Source organism: Sitophilus oryzae, unplaced genomic scaffold, assembly GCF_002938485.1.
Source record: "Sitophilus oryzae breed Bouriz unplaced genomic scaffold, Soryzae_2.0 scaffold_1356_pilon_pilon, whole genome shotgun sequence".
NCBI classification, from domain to species: domain Eukaryota; kingdom Metazoa; phylum Arthropoda; class Insecta; order Coleoptera; family Curculionidae; genus Sitophilus; species Sitophilus oryzae.
In genome coordinates this window covers 1034296-1054374 of record NW_022146011.1, presented here as the reverse complement: position 1 = coordinate 1054374, position 20079 = coordinate 1034296, and the positions used below count along the sequence as shown (strand labels likewise).

The 20079-nt window shown below is 33.9% G+C and overlaps 2 protein-coding genes across 2 annotated transcripts in view; both read left to right on the top strand.

The window, feature by feature from the left end:
* The first annotated feature begins 1370 nt into the window (after nucleotides 1–1370).
* Nucleotides 1371–8919, top strand: LOC115875237 (exoglucanase B-like). Its single transcript, XM_030890657.1, has 6 exons — nucleotides 1371–1454; nucleotides 2301–2515; nucleotides 5295–5503; nucleotides 5891–6110; nucleotides 6173–6376; nucleotides 7807–8919. Exons 2-6 carry the CDS (start codon nucleotides 2307–2309, stop codon nucleotides 8876–8878), a joined length of 1914 nt encoding a protein of 637 aa, XP_030746517.1. The 5' UTR covers nucleotides 1371–1454; nucleotides 2301–2306; the 3' UTR covers nucleotides 8879–8919.
* A 3403-nt stretch (nucleotides 8920–12322) lies between these two features.
* Nucleotides 12323–20079, top strand: part of LOC115875236 (serine-rich adhesin for platelets-like) — a 141405-nt gene continuing 133648 nt past the window's right edge. Inside the window, exon 1 of the mRNA XM_030890656.1 lies at nucleotides 12323–12499. Coding sequence (XP_030746516.1) covers nucleotides 12491–12499 — 9 coding nt within the window. The 5' untranslated portion in view covers nucleotides 12323–12490. The remainder of the gene's footprint in view (nucleotides 12500–20079) is intronic.

Here is a 20079-nt window from a genome sequence, read left to right as displayed (position 1 = left end):
AAAATTACGGAAAAAATTATTTTTTAAACAAATTAGGTTTGGATTTGGTTTGGAACTCCGCCATATTTATTTATAAAAATTGATATCCACGGCATTATATAATACCGGGTGCATCTCAAAAGTGGCTCACCCCTATAACTTTTTTATTTTTTTCAGTTAAAAAAACGAGATTTGGTATGTTAGTATATGAAATAAATTAGGATTGATTGACGTATTCAATTGTTTTCGGTCACTTCCTGTTTCACCGGAACTAACAACGACTTTTTATTTTTAAATGGCACCCTCGGTATTTTTTTACTATTTTCGATAGAAATTAACACTCTGAATAGAATGACATATTATAAGTCAACTTTTGACGTTTTCGTCGTATATATGGTTTATTTGAAATTATAACGTGGCGGTTTATAACGAAAATTTGTCTCGAAATACTAAACTACTAAGTGTGTGGTATCAAATTATTCGTAAAAAAATACTTTTTCCGAATAATATTCGGATATAGGGGTGGCACATTAGCATATTATGCTAATGTGCCACCCTCGTTCCATTTGAAAAAAATTGATATATGATTAAAAATACGATTTGGGAATCTTTTAACAGGCCAGGACAGGACACTAAAAACATTAGACGATCAAATCTATTTTTCCAAGGCTCCTTGATTAAGAATTAGTGTTTTTAACACAGCCATGGCACTCTAGATAGATTGATCTGATAGATATTCAAAAATTGACATATTATAATGTGTCCTATTCAGAATTTCATATTCTATCGAATAAAGTAAAAAATACCGAATACTCTTCCGCACTCCGGACATTCAAAAATCTCATTACTTTGTTGCCTTTTTACTTTTTCGTTGTCGTTGTTAACTGAATTTACGATTCTTCTCCATTTCGTTCTATTCTGCGCTGCTTAAAGTTTAGTTTAAGCCCCTTAATTTTTCATTCAAAATATTCTTGTACCTTTTGAGTTGTCCACCCGATTTCCTCTTACCGTCATCAAGAAGAGATTTCGGTAGACGGTTTTCTTGCATCCTGCATACGTGACCAGCCCATCTTAAGCGGGATTATTTTATAAAATTTATCACAAACAGCATCACTAATGATTTAAGTTACCTTAACAATGATAAACAATAACCCCCTTATTATTGTTTATCATCGAGTTTCTTTAATTTTAAGGCACAATGCACTTCAAAAAAATATTTCTTAAGAAGGAGTAGATTACTTCAAAATCATTGTTTATCTGCTCCATCCAATGATATAATACTTTTTAAATAACTCCGTTGCTACCAGGTTCTGTTTGTTTTTGTTTAAAAACATTTATTGTTTAATCTTTTTAAACAACTTCGACTGATTCTTTATCATGGTCCTTGATTACATGTTTTGATAAAATATTACATATAAATAAACTGACCTATTACTTGAAGAAGTTATTGGTTTTTGTAAAGTTCATACAAACAGGTAAGTACATATATTTTTACAAACAGGGCTTAGTTTGGACTATTTGGATAATAACTAGTATCTAGTATTTTGACGAATCTACTACATGCGTAGATTTGAAGTAGAATAAGAAAAAGAAGAAAAAAATCGAAGAGTATTTTACTATAACTCCATGAATTGATTATGATAAATAAGAATAACTGTATGAAATTTTAATCAGCTGCTGACGATGCTAAGATTAAGTTGCGAAGATGCTAGTTAGTTAAACATGATTTTAGAATGAATTAAAAATGTTTCTTTCCATAGTAACTGTTAAAATTGCCTTAAATGATACTTTAACAGCGAGAATAGGTTAAAAACTTTATTTCTTCTCGCACGTTTTTTAATTGCTTCCATTTTTGAAAATTTTTCTATTCCTTTTCATAAGTTATTCGGGATTTTAATGGAAGTAGTTTGGATAGGGCGTTTGTCGCCCCAGCCTGAATATCTGTTGGTAATTTACTTATTTCGTTTTGAGCCATTTCAATGTTCCATTTCTGGCTCCAATTCAACCAGCAATCGACACGAAAGAGAATTAAAAATATTGACTCAAAACTGATAACTAAAGAGACAGCTTTATTTGTCAAATTACATAAAAACCAACTACACACAGCACAATAATTTTTCTACTCGTAATAAATTCCTTGAAATAATAATTTCTGAATATTTTTTAAAACGTAACTTTTATACACGACGATAAAATTGCATTTTCCTCTCCCGAAATTAATTCACTCGTGGTTTCATCGCTCATGAATTAATCTTTTCGGTCGATACAAACAATAAAAAATAACTATTTCTGTAGTGTACTTAACTTATTATCTTATTTAGGACACAATGAGAGTATCTCTGGCCTTTTTGGCCATTGTCTGCGTGGTGGGTATCCATGGTGGTACCTACACTGACCGTTTCTTGGAACAGTACAACAAAATCCACGATTCCGCTAATGGGTACTTTTCTTCTGAAGGTATTCCTTATCACAGTGTCGAAACATTGATCGTAGAAGCCCCAGATCATGGTCATCAAACCACTTCTGAAGCTTTCAGGTAAATTAGAGTTCTTAATAAAAACTAATCTTTAATGCACTACTTAACAACTACATAAAAATATGTAAGAAGAGTTGAAACAATGAAGTCACAGAATTGAAGAAAATGTCAGTTCACATAAGTACTGACAACTGACAATTTAAGATCTTCTCTTGCCAGCTCTGGATATTCGTGTTTTCTTTTTATCCAAAATACGTCGACACTTTGTGAATAAACACACACCGGAAAAATCTAAGGATATCATTTTATTAAAGTTAAAAATAAATGTTTTGAATAAACAACCACATATTTGTAGGCCGATTCTTTCTACTTCGATTGAAATGAAGTAGTCACACTAGTTATTTCTAAATTTGGGATATTTGCAGAACTGTTTGTGTATTTTTTGTCAAATGTATAAAAAGCACCTAGCATCAATTGTTCAAATTTAACCTGTACTGGCTATGTTTTTATGATAACTGGCCAGAATTCATTCAAATAACTCTGTTTAGTATTAAACAACTTTATGGAGCGTAGACATCTTAACAGAGACGCAATGCTAAAGGCCATGGGTATGCTCGGAGCTGGAATGCGCCAAATCGACGTAGATAGAGCATTAAATACAACGCAAAGTGTAATATCGTGATTAAGTGCACGCTACCGTGAAAGTGGTGTTGTTGCTGAAAGGCACACAGGGCGTCATCGCATTACTACCCCTCAGCAAGATCATTTTTTACAATTAAATGCTCGACGCCGACCGACTCTTACAGCACCAGAGCTTAGTTTAATTCTCCAGGAAACACATAATGTAACCGTTAGTCCTGACACTGTTCGCAATAGATTAAGATAGGTCAACTTAAGAAGCAGACGCCCCTGGAGAGCTCAACCCTTAACGAGAGGAAATCGAGAGGTATGTGGGCTCAAGATCATGTTCAGTGGTCGAATGAACAATGGGCCAATGTTCTTCACGGATGAGTCACGCTTTGGAATTCATCCGAATTCGAGAAGGCTTAGGGTATGGAGAGAACCGGGAAATCTTATTCGGTTGGATCATGCTCAGGAAGTGCACCTTTATCAAGGTGGAACAGTTATGGTCTGGGGAGGAGTCCAGTTAAGCCGAAAAACCGATCTCGTTTTTCTTGAAAGGTTTCTAACAGGAATCACATATCGTGATTTAATTCTTGAGCCTGTCGTGTTACCATATGCCAATGATTTTGGGAGAAACTTCATTCTCATGCATGACAATGCACGGCCTCATACAGCCAGAGTGGTAAGTGAGTTTATCAATGCTCATCAATTAAACATCTTACCCTGGCCGGCACAATCTCCTGACCTCAACTCCATCGAGCACGTATGGGACGCGGTCCAAAGAAGAATTTTGAGAATGGGTATGCCTCGTGAAACTCGTAGGGATCTGGTTCGGGCCGTGAATGCAGCGTGGCAGGCTGTACCTCAAGAAGAGATCGACAACCTGATCAGGAGCATGGAGAGACGATGTAGGGCTGTAATGAACAGTAGAGGAGGCTATACCCTTTATTTAGTAAAAAATGGTTTTATCTTTTTTTTTTTAATTCACAGTTAGAATAAAAAAAATGTGTGTATTTTTTTGAGTTCAATAAAAATCAAGGTAAATTTGAAAAATTCGATAAATTTCGCATTTTTATTTCCAATACGTCCTGTAAACTATTTGTTTATTTTAATTTTATTATATCAGAAATGCAAATAATAAAATTACTGACGATGGCTGGATAAAATTGTAATATCCGTAGACTTTTCCGGTGTGTGAAATTCCATTTTAAGCATGCCATCAACGGCTAAATCTAGAAGACATTCTTTCATTTTTGTGGTGACATCAGCCAGATCTTTTGATTTGTCCAAAAAAGCGTTTAAAATCCATCTACGCCCATTGTCAGCTTCAGAGTGCAAGTCTGGAAAATATCTATACTGCAAAACTTTGGTCTGTTGCATTATCTTCAATAATCTTCTGAACACATGGAAAAGATTCGAACGTTTTGTTTTGCAGAGGTTGGTCACAAACGAAGTTTTGAGTAAAATGTTTTTACTTTATCTTTCGCTGTTAAAATATTTTCTTCTCTTCCTTGAAGGTTCTAGTTCAAATTGTTAAGGTGGCTAAAAATATCTGGCAAAAATGCTAATTCCAAGAGCCAAATAGGGTCAGAGAAACGAGAAGCATATTCAGATTTTGTATCTTGTAGGAACATTAACAATTCAGCTCTCAGTTTCAAAACTCTTGTCAATACCTTTCCTTTGGATGGCCACCTGACCTCTGTGTGATAAAGGAGATTTTGATGAAGCGAGCCCATATCTTCACAAATGATTCTGAATAGCCGGGTTAGCAAAGCTTTACCTTTGATAGAATTCACAATTTTTATTACCTCCTTGAGCACGTCATTTAAATTAGAAGGTATTAGCTTAGCAGCTAGAGCCTGTCAATGAAGAAAACAGTGTGTCCAGGATATGTTCGGCATCATCGATTTTAACTTTGCAATAAGTCCGCTATTTTTGCCAGTCATTTCTGGCCAGTAGTGTTTGCAGGAAGTGCTTTGCAAAATAAAATTTCTTCCCTGATACTGGTATCTGCTTCAAAGTGCACAAATACTACAATAAATGTACCAAAATAGGAAAAAAATAATTACCTAACGTATGTAGTCATTTAATTAAATAATTTTTTTGGCTTTCTATGACACAGGGGGTCGCCAGAATATTTCTACCTGTAAAGGGGTCGCGATTGAAAAACACTGTGCTAAATTATACATTCTATATGTGTTCCCTTTCCTTTTAGTTACTATGTCTGGCTTGAAGCTATGTACGGAGCCGTCAATGGAGATTTTTCTTCCTTCAACACTGCCTGGACTACCCTAGAAAATTACGCTATTCCAGCACTGCAAACAGCTAACGCAGCTTATAATCCCAGCAAACCCGGGTCGTACGAAGCTGAGTTGGACGATCCTAGCGACTACCCATCACCGATCGATTTCAACGTTCCAGTTGGTAAGTTTTGGAAACTCGGGACAAGTGAACTCCTAAATCTGGACTTCTTTGAAAAATAAATTATAAATTTATTCATGTAAAATCTGTTTTACGAAAGAATACTTTACACTAAAAGTTGTTGTCTAACTATATTAGGGATTCCTATACCTATCTGGCTCAGATTTTGAATAGTGTCAATTTTCAATAAAATGGCAACCAAAAAGGCTGGTGTAGTTATGGCAATTTTCTAGTGGCATTTAGTAGCTATTCTCAAAATCGAAATTAGTTTATGGACTTTATATTACCATATAGAGATTTCAGACATTAAAGTTAGATAGAACTAAATTGTTATTAATGTTATATTTTCCTAACCTTCTTTTAAATTTATTTATTTATGATACTCAATAGGTCAAGATCCTATCGCTACTGAACTGAAGAATGCTTATGGTTCTGATGTATTGTACGCCATGCACTGGCTCCTCGACGTTGACAATGTTTACGGATTCTCCAACACTCAAGGACAGTGTGAAGACGGTACTAATGGTCCATCATTGATCAACAACTACCAGAGAGGACCTCAAGAGTCAGTATGGAGGACAGTCCCTCAACCTACTTGCGACCAATTCAAGTAATTCTTATATTTCCACTGTTATACCTACAAAAATATTAATATTACATATTTTTTTATAGATACGGTGGTCAAAATGGTTTCTTGGACCTGTTCACCAAGGACAACTCTTATGCTCATCAATATAAATACAGTGCTGCTCCAGATGCTGACGCCAGAGCTGTCCAAGCTGCTTACTGGGCTGCCCAATGGGCTACAGACAACGGACAAATTTCATCTATTACAGACACATTATCCAAAGCTGCTAAGTTGGGAGATTACCTTAGGTAAGCATACTTTAATAGTATACCGGGTGTTGCATCGTCGAGCGGGACATAGGAATTCCCATGTAAATTTTAATTGGGTCAATTATTGGCAAATATTGGTCAAATTTCTTTTGATATGATGGAAAGAGCAAACACGGATAGGGAGTTTTTAAAAAACATATGTTTCACTGACGAATGCACGTTTACCTTAAATAATGAACCCAATGTTCAAAATTCAAACAACACTCTCATAAATTGTGTAGCGGCAAGATTACCGCACATAGTTACTCGTGTGAAGTTGGCACCCTTTTTTCAAAAAATGAACTGGAATTTGAGAGTTCTGGATAGATTTACAATAGTTCTATAGTTCTTGATAAGTTAAAAAAATAGTTCTGGTTAATTTCGGGAGATATGACAGGGGGGTGCCAACTTCACGTAGCACCCTTTTTTTATTCGAGAACAGTTCTGATAGTGGAAATATATTCTAGAACAAGAGTTCTATAGTTCCTGACTATTGATCAAAATAGTTCTATTGTATTAACCAAGTTATGAACAAAAATAAAATGGCAGCCTGCACAGTTTAAATCGATTTTCTAGGTAAAAAATGATTTAAAGAATAGTTATGAATAGAGTTCTGAATAGCACCCCAAAAGTTCTATAAGATGTACTATTTGATTTTTAAAAAATACCGATAATTAAAAATTTCATTGATGCACGACTATCTATAGATAGACATAAAAATCGACTCTACCAAGGAAATGCAATGTTGAAAAACAGTTCTGGTTAGAGTTCTGAATAACACCCTAAAAGTTCTATAAGATGTACCATTTGATTTTTTTAAAATACCAATAATTAAAAATTTCATTGATGTACGACTCTATAGATAGGCAAAAAAATCGACTCTACGAAGGAAATGCAATGTTGAAAAACAGTTCTGGTTAGAGTTCTGAATAGCACCCCAAAAGTTCTATAAGATGTACCATTTGATTTTTTAAAAATACCAATAATTAGTTTAGTTTTTAAAAATACCAATAATTAGTTTACAATACGGTTTTTGTGTGTCATGTACGAATAATATCATAGTTTTATTATCTTGTATTTACTTATTAATAAATTAAGTTGTTAATAAATAAATAAATTTAACCATATAGTTGCTATATATTAGACCATTTGCTACGTTCTTAGATTTTAAGTTCCAAACATTGGTCTTGAGATTTTGTTCCGCTAGAATAACCATCCGCCTCACTGTGGAGCGCTGGTCAGCGCGTGACGTAGCATTCCACGGCGACTACGACAGCGGCGATTTGACGCGATCGAACAGTCCTTTAGAATATATACAGTCCTTGAGTATTGCCAGTATTACATGGGCTGTTGTAAATAAAGATTCTTCTTACAATATTTCAGATTAACAAATCAATAATATAATCAGTATAAAACCTTTTTTGTTATAGATATTCCTTATACGACAAATACTTTAAGAAGGTTGGTAACTGCGTTGGTGCCTACGCTTGCCAAGGAGGTACCGGAAAAGAAAGTGCCCACTACCTCATCAGCTGGTACTTCGCCTGGGGTGCCTCCTACAACGCCCAGTACGACTGGGCCTGGCGTATCGGAGATGGCGCCGCTCATTTCGGCTACCAGAACCCTCTGGCCGCTTACGCTCTGAGTACTGACTCGAATCTAACTCCCAAAGGCTCCACAGCTGTCGAAGACTGGAAAACTTCCCTGGACAGACAATTGGAACTGTACGAGTACTTGCAAACTTCCGAAGGAGCGTTTGCTGGTGGTGTTACCAACTCCTGGAAAGGAAGGTACGATACTCCTGACTCTGATTTACTCGTGGACACTTTTCATGGTATGTTTTATGATTGGGAACCTGTATACCATGACCCTCCATCAAACAGATGGTACGGAATGCAACCTTGGTCAGCTGACCGTCTAGCTCAGTACTACTACGTAACCGGAGATACTAAAGCTCAAGCTATCTTGGAGAAATGGGTTAATTGGGTTATTCCCAACATCAAATGGACGGGAGATGACTTTGAAATGCCCGCGAATCTTGGATGGACAGGAGACCCACCAAATGCTCACGTTAATGTTACTTCGTGGGGTAAAGATTTGGGTACAGCTTCTGCCACTGCCAGAGCTTTCTCCTACTACGCTGCTAAAGCCAACGATGCCACCGTAAAAGAAAACGCCAAGAAGATTTTAGACGCTTTGTACGCTAACTACCAAACCACCAAAGGTATTTCAGCTCCGGAAACCCGTGAAGATTACAGCCGTTTTAACGAAGCAGTGTATGTTCCCAGCGGATGGACCGGTACTTATCCCAACGGTGACGTCATCGATTCGTCTGCCACCTTTATCAAGATCAGGTCGTGGTACAAGAACGATCCTGACTGGTCTAAAATACAGGCTTACTTGGATGGTGGTGATGTACCTACGTTTACCTATCACAGGTTCTGGACTCAGGCTGATATCGCTCTGGCTTTTGGCGCATACGGACTTCTTTTTAACGAATAAGATGTATAAAGTTTTTTTTGTAATAAAAAAATAAGCATATATTTTGTGTTCGTCTATTTATTCTTTATTTAAATTTGCCACAAGCATTAGTTATTATTTATACAAGACGATAAAATACCATTATTTTCCATAGCGAGTTATATTTTAAAAAATATTCAGTATGTAGTTATTATTTTAAGTTGTCGTCAAATGTTGACGTTTTCTAAATTTCAATACCTCTATTATAACATTTATCTTTTATGCAATTTTAATGTACCTATTCTCTGCTTTTACGTTTGCTTCTTCTTTTCAATGGAGTTTAATATTGAAAAGTACTTTATTAATAAACTGTTAAACTCGTTAGACAGCTCAAGTGAAGATTTGCTGGTCCAATATTAAAATAGATCAATAATAAATAAACAAATCAAATCAATATTTATATTTTTATAGCTTACAAAACATTCACGATTACTTGTCTTGTTTTCCATGTTTTCTTTAAGTGTTCCTGACTTTAAGAAACAATGTTTAAATGGCCCTAAAAAGTCATTCTATTTAGTTAATGAAATTTATTTACCTTTACTGCCTACCTCCATTGCTTTTGGATGTAAATACAAAATATTATTACAAATTTTAGAAATTAAATGAGAATTTCACTCGAACTTCCAATATTTGCTTGATTTCTGTCACATAAATGACATTGATTGACAAACAAAACCAGAAAAACTAGCCTTTTCGCGCTGGTTAGTTTGGTGACAGAGGAAGGAGCATATCAAAAATCTTAGGTACACCGCGATGGGCCTCAAATATGGCCGACTTAAATTCCGGTTTATCAGTGTCGTTCTAATTTTATTTAAAAAATGTAAAACTATGATGTAGGGTAGACGTGGGGTAGACTCAATAATTTGTTGTTTTATTTTACGTTGTGAATAAATGTTGGTAGTTATTAAAATTGTTATAAAAATATATAATTCTAATAGTCAAATTAACGTATCTAAATTCTTTGACATCTAATGTTTGACAAGTAATAAATAAAAGCTAAAATGCAAGAAAAATATATAATTTAGTTAATTTAAGTGAATTTCATAAATGATCGGTTTACTACACGTATGTATATTATATAGTCACTTACTAGCGAAAAGTTGTTCCATTATTTCACTCAATTTTTGCCGAGATCTACCGCACGCTACACAACCAACTATTTTAGAGCCTTTTTCGATCAATCGCGAAAGTGTCACTGTTAATTTAAGTTCTGCCACAATTTCCATCTAGATTTACTACCTTTATACAACTATCAGTAGTAGAATAAATAATAAATAACATAAAATAAGCTCCATAAAGACTGACAAATCCACAAAATTTCAAATCAAATTCAAATGTGTCAAATGAATCGTCAAACAAAACTGTCAAGGATCCCCACCCTAGAGAGCTTTTATGGTGCCTTTTCCGCCCACCATGCATGAATACATGGATAGCATTATGCTCCTTCCTTAGTCTTCTTATTCAAAGGGTGACAGTTATAACCGAATTTTTCAGGAACCGTGTTCCGTAGCAATTTGTGCAGCAATTTGTATGCAAAAAGAAAACTATTTAAATCTTTATAAAAGAGTATACCATTAATTAAATATAACACCATTATTTCCGCCCATATACTAATTAATGATATACTTAATTGTGTTCGTTAATAAATTATTATAAATAAGTGTGGATTTTTGAGTCAGAAATCAATATAATAATAAGTTATCAAATTAAAGTCTTTGTTGTTATAAATAAGCATTTATCAAAAAATGAAATATCTTTTTTAAGGTGTTACTTTTTATCACACTGTCTAATGCCCATACAAAATTCAGTTTTTTAGTATTTGGAGCAATTATTATTAATCAACGCAAACAGTCAGTTAATGTAGTTTGAATACTGGAATCATATTAATTGGTCCTCTTTAATAAATATTTAAACAGTTTTTTTTTATTTTTTAATGAAATTCGTTTATAATATCGACAATATTAGTATATGTACTCTTTAAAAATTTGGTACATCTTTAAAAAGAATCTAAAATGTCAATAGTCCATGGGTATATTGATAAATAAGTTCTAAATTACAAGAAAATGCATTTTCTACGGAAACTTAAAGAGATAGGTAAAAAATGGTATAATATAATTTAATAGACAATTAAATTGTGCATCTGATTCTCGTAAAATATGCAGGGTGTTCCATTTAAATTAAACAAGTTATTGCCGTTTGAAGCTAATAATTATTTAAAATAAATTTTTAGACACTCTGTATAAGGTAGTATTATTTTTATTATTGCAACACAATAACTGATCAGTACATAAACTTTAGTAAATATTTAGTATTAAAAACTTTGATACCCTTGGAGAAATGAAGCCTTAAAATTTTTACTGCAATTTCACAAAATTGAAAATATTTCAAAAACGGTAAGGTTTAAGTATAATAAATCTTAATCAAATTTACCTTTATTTTAATCGTAGAAACTAAAAATGTAATAATATACAAGGTGTTCCATTTAAAAAAATACAACTTTGATATTTTTTACTTATTTGGGACACTCTGTATCTTGTAAAATTATTTTTAAATTGTACCTCTAATAGTCCTTTATCGAACCCAAAACTTACAATTTGTAAAAATCTCATCGTTTAGCTACAATACTCCGTGTCGTATGTGGTGAACAACCCTGTATAGGCTTACAAGAAGACATAGACGTATCAATCCTCACAAGCTGCCTTCTGTTGCCAAGATATAACTTAAGCCATTCGAGCGGCACTCCCCTGAATCCATAGTATTGCAATTTGTTAATTAAGATATTATGACTTATACAGTCTTAGAGAAATCACAGAAAATTGTAGCTGTAGAGCGATGGTTATTCAGGCTAGAGTATACATTATTAAAAAGGTCGAACATAGCATCATTTGTGCAACTGTTACGTAGAAATCCAAATTGATGGGTAGAAAGTACTTTATATTTAAGGAGAAAAGATAGAAGCCTTTTTTTAACCAATCTCTCAATGATCTTAGATAATGTGGGCAGGAGAGCAATTGGGCGATAGTTCGAAGCTTGATCTTTATCTCCTCCTTTATACAGAGGAATAATTATTATAGCTGAGTTAAGGCAGTTTGGAAAAACTCCTTTTTGGAATGACTCGTTAAGTAAAGTAGTGAGATAGATTAACATGCTAAGAAGATGCTTATCTAGTACTGCTATCAAAAAATTCTTTAAGCTTCTTCAAATTATACCAAATTAGCTAATTCCATTCTAAATTTTAATGATTAATGTCCAACAAGAACACTCAATAAAATCTTCTTCGTTTAAATTCCATACATTTGCGGCTGTACCCACCTGAAGTACCGGTCTTTGTCGCGATGGTTCTCCCTCCTTCGACCTGTAATACCTTTCACCTTCTTCGACGGTCCTGCTGGTTCTTGCCTTGGTCAGAAGAACTACGTCTTCGTATCGTACGTTCACGACAGTGGTACTTCGAGTAGGCAGTACGGGACGAAAAAAATAATCGCTAAAAAACTCGGCGCGTCGCGTTGTGGCTTTAATTTTTGGTGTTTGAGTTTATCTTGGATTTTTTTTGGTGTTCTTTGATGGTTTTTGGATACATTTCGAAACAGTAATATGATCTCGGTAAGTAGGAACGACTAAAGAATTGGTTACAAAATGATTTTGTTACGTGACAAGTGAAATTGGTACCGCATCCTAAAAAGGCGCATATTGCAATGGTTATTTCCAGCGCTGAAGAAGTTCGTTAGAATCGTCGTACTTGGTACTGTTATGAAAGAAAATCGTTTTATTGAATTTCTATTAAGTACTTAGTTTATTTTGTCTTATTTATAAAATAACAAGGCTTTGATTTCGTACTGGTTACAACATTATCTCTTAATTGATAATAAAATAATTGTAAATGCACGAAATTTTGTCTTTTTCCACAGCAATTGTTAAAATTGCCTTATATCTATCAAAAATAATAGATAAAATAGTACTTTAACCGCAATGGTAGATTAAATGATACTTTAACAACCAGGATAGGTTAAAAACTTTATTTCTTCTCGTACGTTTTTTAATTGCTTCCATTTTTGAAAATTTTTCTATTCCTTTTCATAAGTTAATCGGGATTTTAATGGAAGTAGTTTGGATATGGCGTTTGTCGCCTCAGCCTCAATATCTGTTGATAATTTAATTATTTCGTTTTGAGCCATTTCTGGCTCAAATTCAATCAGCAATCGACACGAAAGAGAATAAAAAATGTTGATTCAAAACTGACAAATAAAGAGACAGCTTTATTTATTTGTCAAATTAGAGAGAAACCAACGCCAACCCAGCACAATATTTTTTCTACTCGTAATAAATTCCTTGAAATAATAATTTCTGAATATTTTTTAAAGCGTAACTCGCTACGGAACACAATATTATTTTATAGACTACGATAAAATTGCATTATCGTCTCTGTTTATGGATGATGGTGTCATATGCGGCGGTTAAATCAACAAGCGCGACTCCAGTGATCAGCCTATCCTCAAATCCCCTCTCGATATGCTCAGTAAGGGCCAAGACTTGCCCAGTGCATGATTTTCCTGGCCTAAAGCCAGCTTGGTGAGGGACAAGTTTTGATTCCACGATCTTCTCCATGCAACCGAGAACCATTCGCTCATACCGGGTGTTGCATCGTCGGACGGGACATAGGAAATCCCATGTAAATTTTAATGGGGTCAATTATTAGCCTCCCTAATTATTTTAGAGAATAATTCTATTTAGGTTTATTGAAGAGCACTAAAACCCATATTCAAAAGAATAACTTTAGATATTTTTGATTAGCTCGTTTACGAATACAAATATTTCTCCTTTCTTATGGCCCTGTATTTACTTATGAGCACCAGTCAAGGTAAAAGAAAGCTGTCAAATGAAGTTGTCATTTCAGAAATTTACCTATTTAGTGCTTTATTATTATTGAAAACTCATTCCTACATCGGAAATCTTAAAGATGTATTCAATTACAAGGTTAATTATAGTATACATATATTATTATTACCGTATTACAATATTCAATAACTTATTAATTTAGGTACTATTAAATTGTTAGAACTTTAGGATTTAAGAAGATGTTCAAATATTCCTCCATCGACTGCTAGACAATAACCGAGGCGATCATAAAATTCTCTTCTTACATTCGCTAGTTGGAAAACTGAAATTCTATTGCATTCGGCAGAAATAGCATTTGTTAACTCGTCTAGATTTTGGTATTTTTTATCCTTGTATATCCTGTTTTTTAAATGGCCCCAGAGAAAGAAATCATTTAGCGAAATATCAGGAGACCTTGCTGGCCAATTTACTGTATGATTTAGGCCAATAACGTTTCCGTTAAAACTATTGTCTAAATATTCCCGAACAGCCAGGGTACTATGTGCGGGCAGCCATCCATTTGGTACCAAACTTCCTGATTTTCCCTAGCGGCATCATGTAAAGCAGGTAAAATATGATTTTCGAGTAGTTTCAAATAATATTCTGCATTTAAATTTCGCGTAAGAAATAATGGCCCGATAATATTGTGTCCGAATATCCCTGCCCAAACATTTACTTTCTGTGGATATTGCGTTCTTGTTTCGACAAACCTGTGTTGGTTTTCTTTGTTCCAATATCGATAATTTTGAACACTGGGTTCATTATTAAAGGTAAACGTGCATTCGTCAGTGAAACATATGTTTTTTAAAAATTCCCTATCCGTGTTTACTCTTTCCATCATATCAAAACAAAACGCCAGCATGCCGCCGTATTTCGTCCCCATCTCGTAGCTCTTGGTGTTTTTCATATTTGAAGGAATAGTATTTATGTCGTTTCAAAATTCGAAACGCTTTAGTGTGATCTATTCCTATTTCATCCTCAAGTTTCCATGTGCTGATCTTTCCATCGTTCTCTTCCAGGCACAATAAAACTTCCAAGTCGGTATCATTTCTTGCATCTTCTCTTTGTTCCTACCTTGCTTCACATCTGCAGTTATTTATTAGGGTACCTTTGGTCTCAAATCTCTGGATATTCCTTGCGATTGTAGATTTTCCAGGTAATCGGTCTATTCGGATACAGAGCAGCAAACATGTCCGACACCTTTTGATAACTATTTCCTTGATAATACCATTTAATCATCAATACTTTTTCTTCGGTAGTGTAATTCATGGCTAATATTTTCGATGTAGGTATGAGTTTTTAATAATAATAATAAAGCACTAAATAGATAAATTTCTGAAATGACACCTTCAGTTGACAGTTATCTTTTACCTTGACTGGTGCTCATAAGTAAATACAGGGCCATAAGAAATGAGAAATATTTAAAAAGAAATCGGCGATAACTCGTAAACGGGCTAATTAAAAATATCTAAATTTTTTCTTATGAATGTGGGTTTTAGTGCTCTTCAATAAACCTAAATAGAATTATTCTCTAAAATAATTAGAGAAGTCAATAATTGACCCCATTAAAATTTACATGGAATTTCCTATGTCCCGCTCGACGATGCAACACCCGGTATAGTTTGTAGAGATGGCACAGCAGCGAGATCGGTCTATAGCTACTGGCTAGTTCTGGATCTTTGGCCGGTTTCAGGAAAGCCACGATTTGCGCCAAAATTTCGGGATTTCGTGGCTTTGGGTGCATTTTTGAAACAATTTTAAAATCCACGTTTTTGTTGCTGGGCCGAAGTTTTTAATCTGCTCGGTACAGAGATCATCTATACGCCTGCTGCCTGTTCCTATTCTTCATACTGTTTAAGGCGTTGTTGAATTCTTTTAAACTGTTTGAAAGAAAAAAATGTACTGTCTACAGACCAAACGTTGGTACTATTATATTCTTCCGATTGAATTAAGAATTACGTTGAAATAGAGAAAAATCGGCTTATGTAAGGTGCAGGAAAAAGCGACCGACGGCGTGGCGAATGGAATTTTGCAGATTGATAAAACGGGTGCGCGGTACGCGGTGCTTTTACTTCTGGTACTGCCGCTGGTGTACTGTGCTGATAATAAAATAAAATTGCGGCTGTTTGCTGGCAGGTTTCTATTGCATTCCGCGCGCTCTTTGCACTAAACCCTGAACAGCTTGAAATTAAATATTTTTCGCGTTGTTTGTTTCGAAAAACTGATCTGATGACTTTCTCTGTCATGAAGTAGTACCGTCATTATTAGGTACTTAATGTTTATTAAAATATACAGAAATCTTCAGCGGTGTAGCGTGGTGTCAATTCAAGGAGATTTACTTAATGAGTAACTGCAATTGACATTTTACCAACACAATAAAGTTTTTAAATTTGAAGTTACAAAAATAAACTATACAAAAAATAAAAAAAAATAATCAAACTAAATTTCAAAAACACTAAATTTAGGTAAAAAAAAACAAAGCCGTAAACGTGTCAGTTACAACAAAAAGGTTTATTGAATGCATTACAATCGCATAACCAGTTCTTCATCAGACCTGTTCGGTGTTGAGATTTGAACACCGGTGTTAGGTGTTGATGACCACCGGTGTTTCAGTCGGTGTACCGGTGTCAACACCGACACCGGTGTTAGGTTTATCTCAACACCGGTGTTTATCTCGACACCGCGGTGTTCATCTACAACACCGGTGTTTATCTTGACACCGGTGTCGAGATCAACACCGGTGTCGGTGTCGATCGTCGATGTCGATGGTGCCGTTTGTTTGTTTTTTTAGTTTTTTAATGTAATATTTTTTAGTTTATTTTACAGCTACGAATTTTTGTTTATGTTTTGTTTTGTTTTCTATTTGTTTTTGATTAAACAATTTTTTACAATAGTTGTTTATCTGACGCTTCTAGTTTATTTTAGTGATTAGTCTGATAGAAAAATTATATTTAAATTTGAAAACTTTAAGTTAAAGTCGGTGCGCTTTAATAAACTGTAAAAATAAGCACCAATACGACATTATTATTATCAGGTTTATTTTAAAGTTATTAATTATCATTATTTCTTCTTTAACCCGTTTACAAAACACCGGTGTCAATATCAAAACCGGTGTCATCGTCAAAACCCGTATCGAGATGAACACCGGTGTCCAGACCAACACCGGTGTTAAAACGGGGTTGCGGTGTTTGGAACAGGCCTATAACCAGCGTTCACTTTTATAAATATTTTCACTAAAATATCGAATACCCGATTTTAATTTAGTATTAATATACAAAATATGCTTTGGAGGTCCTTCAATAGTTTTTAATTTTTCTGAATACACCATAGAACTGAAGAATGATTGCAAAATTATTTCGATTTTACAGCCACACTCAGAACAGTTCATCGGGACGCACGACGATATTTTTTATTTTATATCCCGGACGTGTGTATAAGATGTGTTTAAAAAACCGCATCACCCACCGACTAAATCAGCGAGTTATCAGAGAGAATAATGAGAACAGTCGCATCATGGCTCTGTCGAGATACTTTTATTTTTAGCGTTTAGCGTAGGTATTAGCGTTATCTATAAAGCTCGACCAATACTCACATTAAATAATTGAAATTGAATTTAATTATTTGAATAAATTTAATTTTAATTTATTATAGGAGATCTCAGCGACTTTTCAGTGCATCACCCGCATCATTGAAAGCTACTCCGCTGATATTATTTGTCTCAAACCAGCAACATCACCATAATGTTACTAGCTCTTTCTTTTTATCAAGTTACAAGAATCTCACTTTCATTGGCAATGACAATCATATTTTTGTTTAGTCACGATTATTTCTTAGGCATAAAACTTATAGTTCGCGCGATTTCGACAATTCAAATAAAATATCCATCAAATATATAGATATTGGTCAATTAATACTATTTATTATGGCACAAGACACAGGAGAAAAACCGGAATTAAAACTTTGAAGCAGATTAATTTAAAAGCTTTTTATTCAAAAATTACTACGCAATATTAAGGTGTATTTACACTATGGTTTAAGAGAAATTACTGTGATGACATCCTTGGTTACGTTTTGATGTATTATTTGCCAAAAGAAAGTTAGTTGTACATACAATATTTTAATGATTTTTCGTTTTTTTCTTGTTCAAATAAGTGCGGTGTCTTCTTAATTACATTAATTACAAAATTTATGCTAATAATTACATATTGCATGATACCCTCTATATTGCTTATTATTTCTGTAATAATCGTTATGTATAACAAATAACATTACTTCCGTATCTTTAATAACATGATACATATTTATTATTTTTCAGTTTCTTTCTATATTTTTACAAATAATTTATTGGCAATTAAAAATTATAAATGTTTCTTTAATATAATTATTTTTTAATCTTGATTATTTATTTTTTTAATGCATTTCCTTGTTTCAATAACAATTAAAATATCGGAAAAATTAACGGAAAAAAATTATGTAGAAAATAAATTCCATTGCAAATCAGTAACATACTATTATTGAATAGAAATTCAGTTGAAAATAGTGAAACAATAGCATATTCTAGATACAGGGTGTCCCAATATTCCGTGGACATCGAACTACTACGTATTTTTGGAATTAAAATAAGTTTATTGAACACAATGTACCTCTATACAAAAGTTCACAGAAATACAAAACTATAATAATATGGCGTCTAAGTCGCGTTTTATCCTAAATTGGGATAATTATTGAAAAAACGCGCAATGTTTGTTAAATTGTAAGACAACGCCCCCTAGCGTCTTCGTTCAAAAGCTTATTATTATTGTTTATATGGTACAATATAGAGTAAGCAACGCTCTTTTAAACGAGCCCTTGCTTGTTGGATTCCGATCATCCAGTCCAGAGTTATTAGTATTTAAATAAAAACAGATCTAACCTTCCCCCACCCCTTTATTTTGGTAGATAGGGAAAAATGGCTCTAACAAAAAATATTCAAAATTTACTGAAGATTGTGAAGCTATTACTTATAGTACACCTTATCTAAGGAAAATTGTGTAAAAACTCCATTTTTATATTTTTTGTTGCAGTTGCGCCCCCTAGCGGTCGTCCTGAAACTTGAAAATAATTTCCAGCAATTTCTCATATCCTTTTTAGTTATAAATATTTTTTTTTCCGTAAACCCTACGGCTAATACTTCTCGAGATACAGCCGAGAGCTATTCTTAGTGGGACACCCGGTACATATTCGTCAAAATGTTTCTTGGCAATGAACTTTATTGCATTTTGTGCTTAATTAACAATAACTTTCAAACACCCAACCTAAAAATTTTGCATGAAAAAAATCTAAATCTAAAAGAAATGTCAATGTGAATAACATATCAAGGGGACCAATGAAACAATAAGTCAAGAAATTGTTAAAAAAAAGAAAGAGACGCCTCAGGGTTTACTTGATGTGACCTTTCTCACCAAAATCAACAATTGCTTAATGGGAAAAAAAGGTTTGGCATGTAGCACGCACCCAAAACTTAAGTGAAAACAACTCTGCATTGAAATCGTTAGTTATCGTTGTGGTTTTTTGATCATCATCGGATTGCGCAAACAGAGGAAAAGAAAAATTTCGCTATTAAACCGTATCTACATTTTTGTTTTTAATATACACGGTGTCTCATATAAAAATGTACCGGTGGTTAACTAAGAATGAACGCCGGCTGTATCTCCAGAATATTCTTATCGTATAACTTTGAAAAAAAAATTCTGATAAGTAAATCGACCAAGAGAAATCGCTGGAAATTATGTTCAACTTCGAAAAATGTCCGCTAGGGGGCGTTTCTCTGATAGTCAATCAGAAAACAGAGTTTTTCTCAAAAATATGCAGGTAAACCGGCATTTTAAATATTACTATTGTAATCATCCAGAAATTTGTAAATTTTTTGATATACTCATAGAGTATTTTGCTCTATCTCGTTAAATAAAGTGGTGGGGGAAGGTTAAGCTTATTTTTTTAAAAATAAGAATAACTCCGGTTTGGGTTAGCCGATTTAAACAAACTAGGCCTCGTTTAAAAGAGCTTTCCTTCCCTAATGATCTCCAGTACAAATTTTGTTTCCAGTATTTTTTTCGTAGTAGCTCGAGGGCGCTGTTTGACATCATAACAGATATTGCGCTTTTGCATAAAAAAATTAAATAGGAGGCTATATTTCTCTTTGCACAGTTAAATATACCACAAAACCGCAACTTTTTATCTTCTCTCTAACCGGATAGATATTAAGAGAACAAATCATGTTAGGCTGTCGCTTAGGATTACATAGTCTAAAAATTATAGTAGTAGGCTAA

What these genes read in the sequence shown, in the direction of transcription:
- LOC115875237 (XM_030890657.1), top strand. Translation starts at nt 2,307, where the DNA reads ATGAGAGTATCTCTGGCCTTTTTGGCCATTGTCTGCGTGGTGGGTATC. An exon ending in ACCACTTCTGAAGCTTTCAG is followed by an intron (nt 2,516 to 5,294) that starts GTAAATTAGAGT and finishes CTTTCCTTTTAG; the next exon opens with TTACTATGTCTGGCTTGAAG. An exon ending in CCTACTTGCGACCAATTCAA is followed by an intron (nt 6,111 to 6,172) that starts GTAATTCTTATA and finishes ATTTTTTTATAG; the next exon opens with ATACGGTGGTCAAAATGGTT.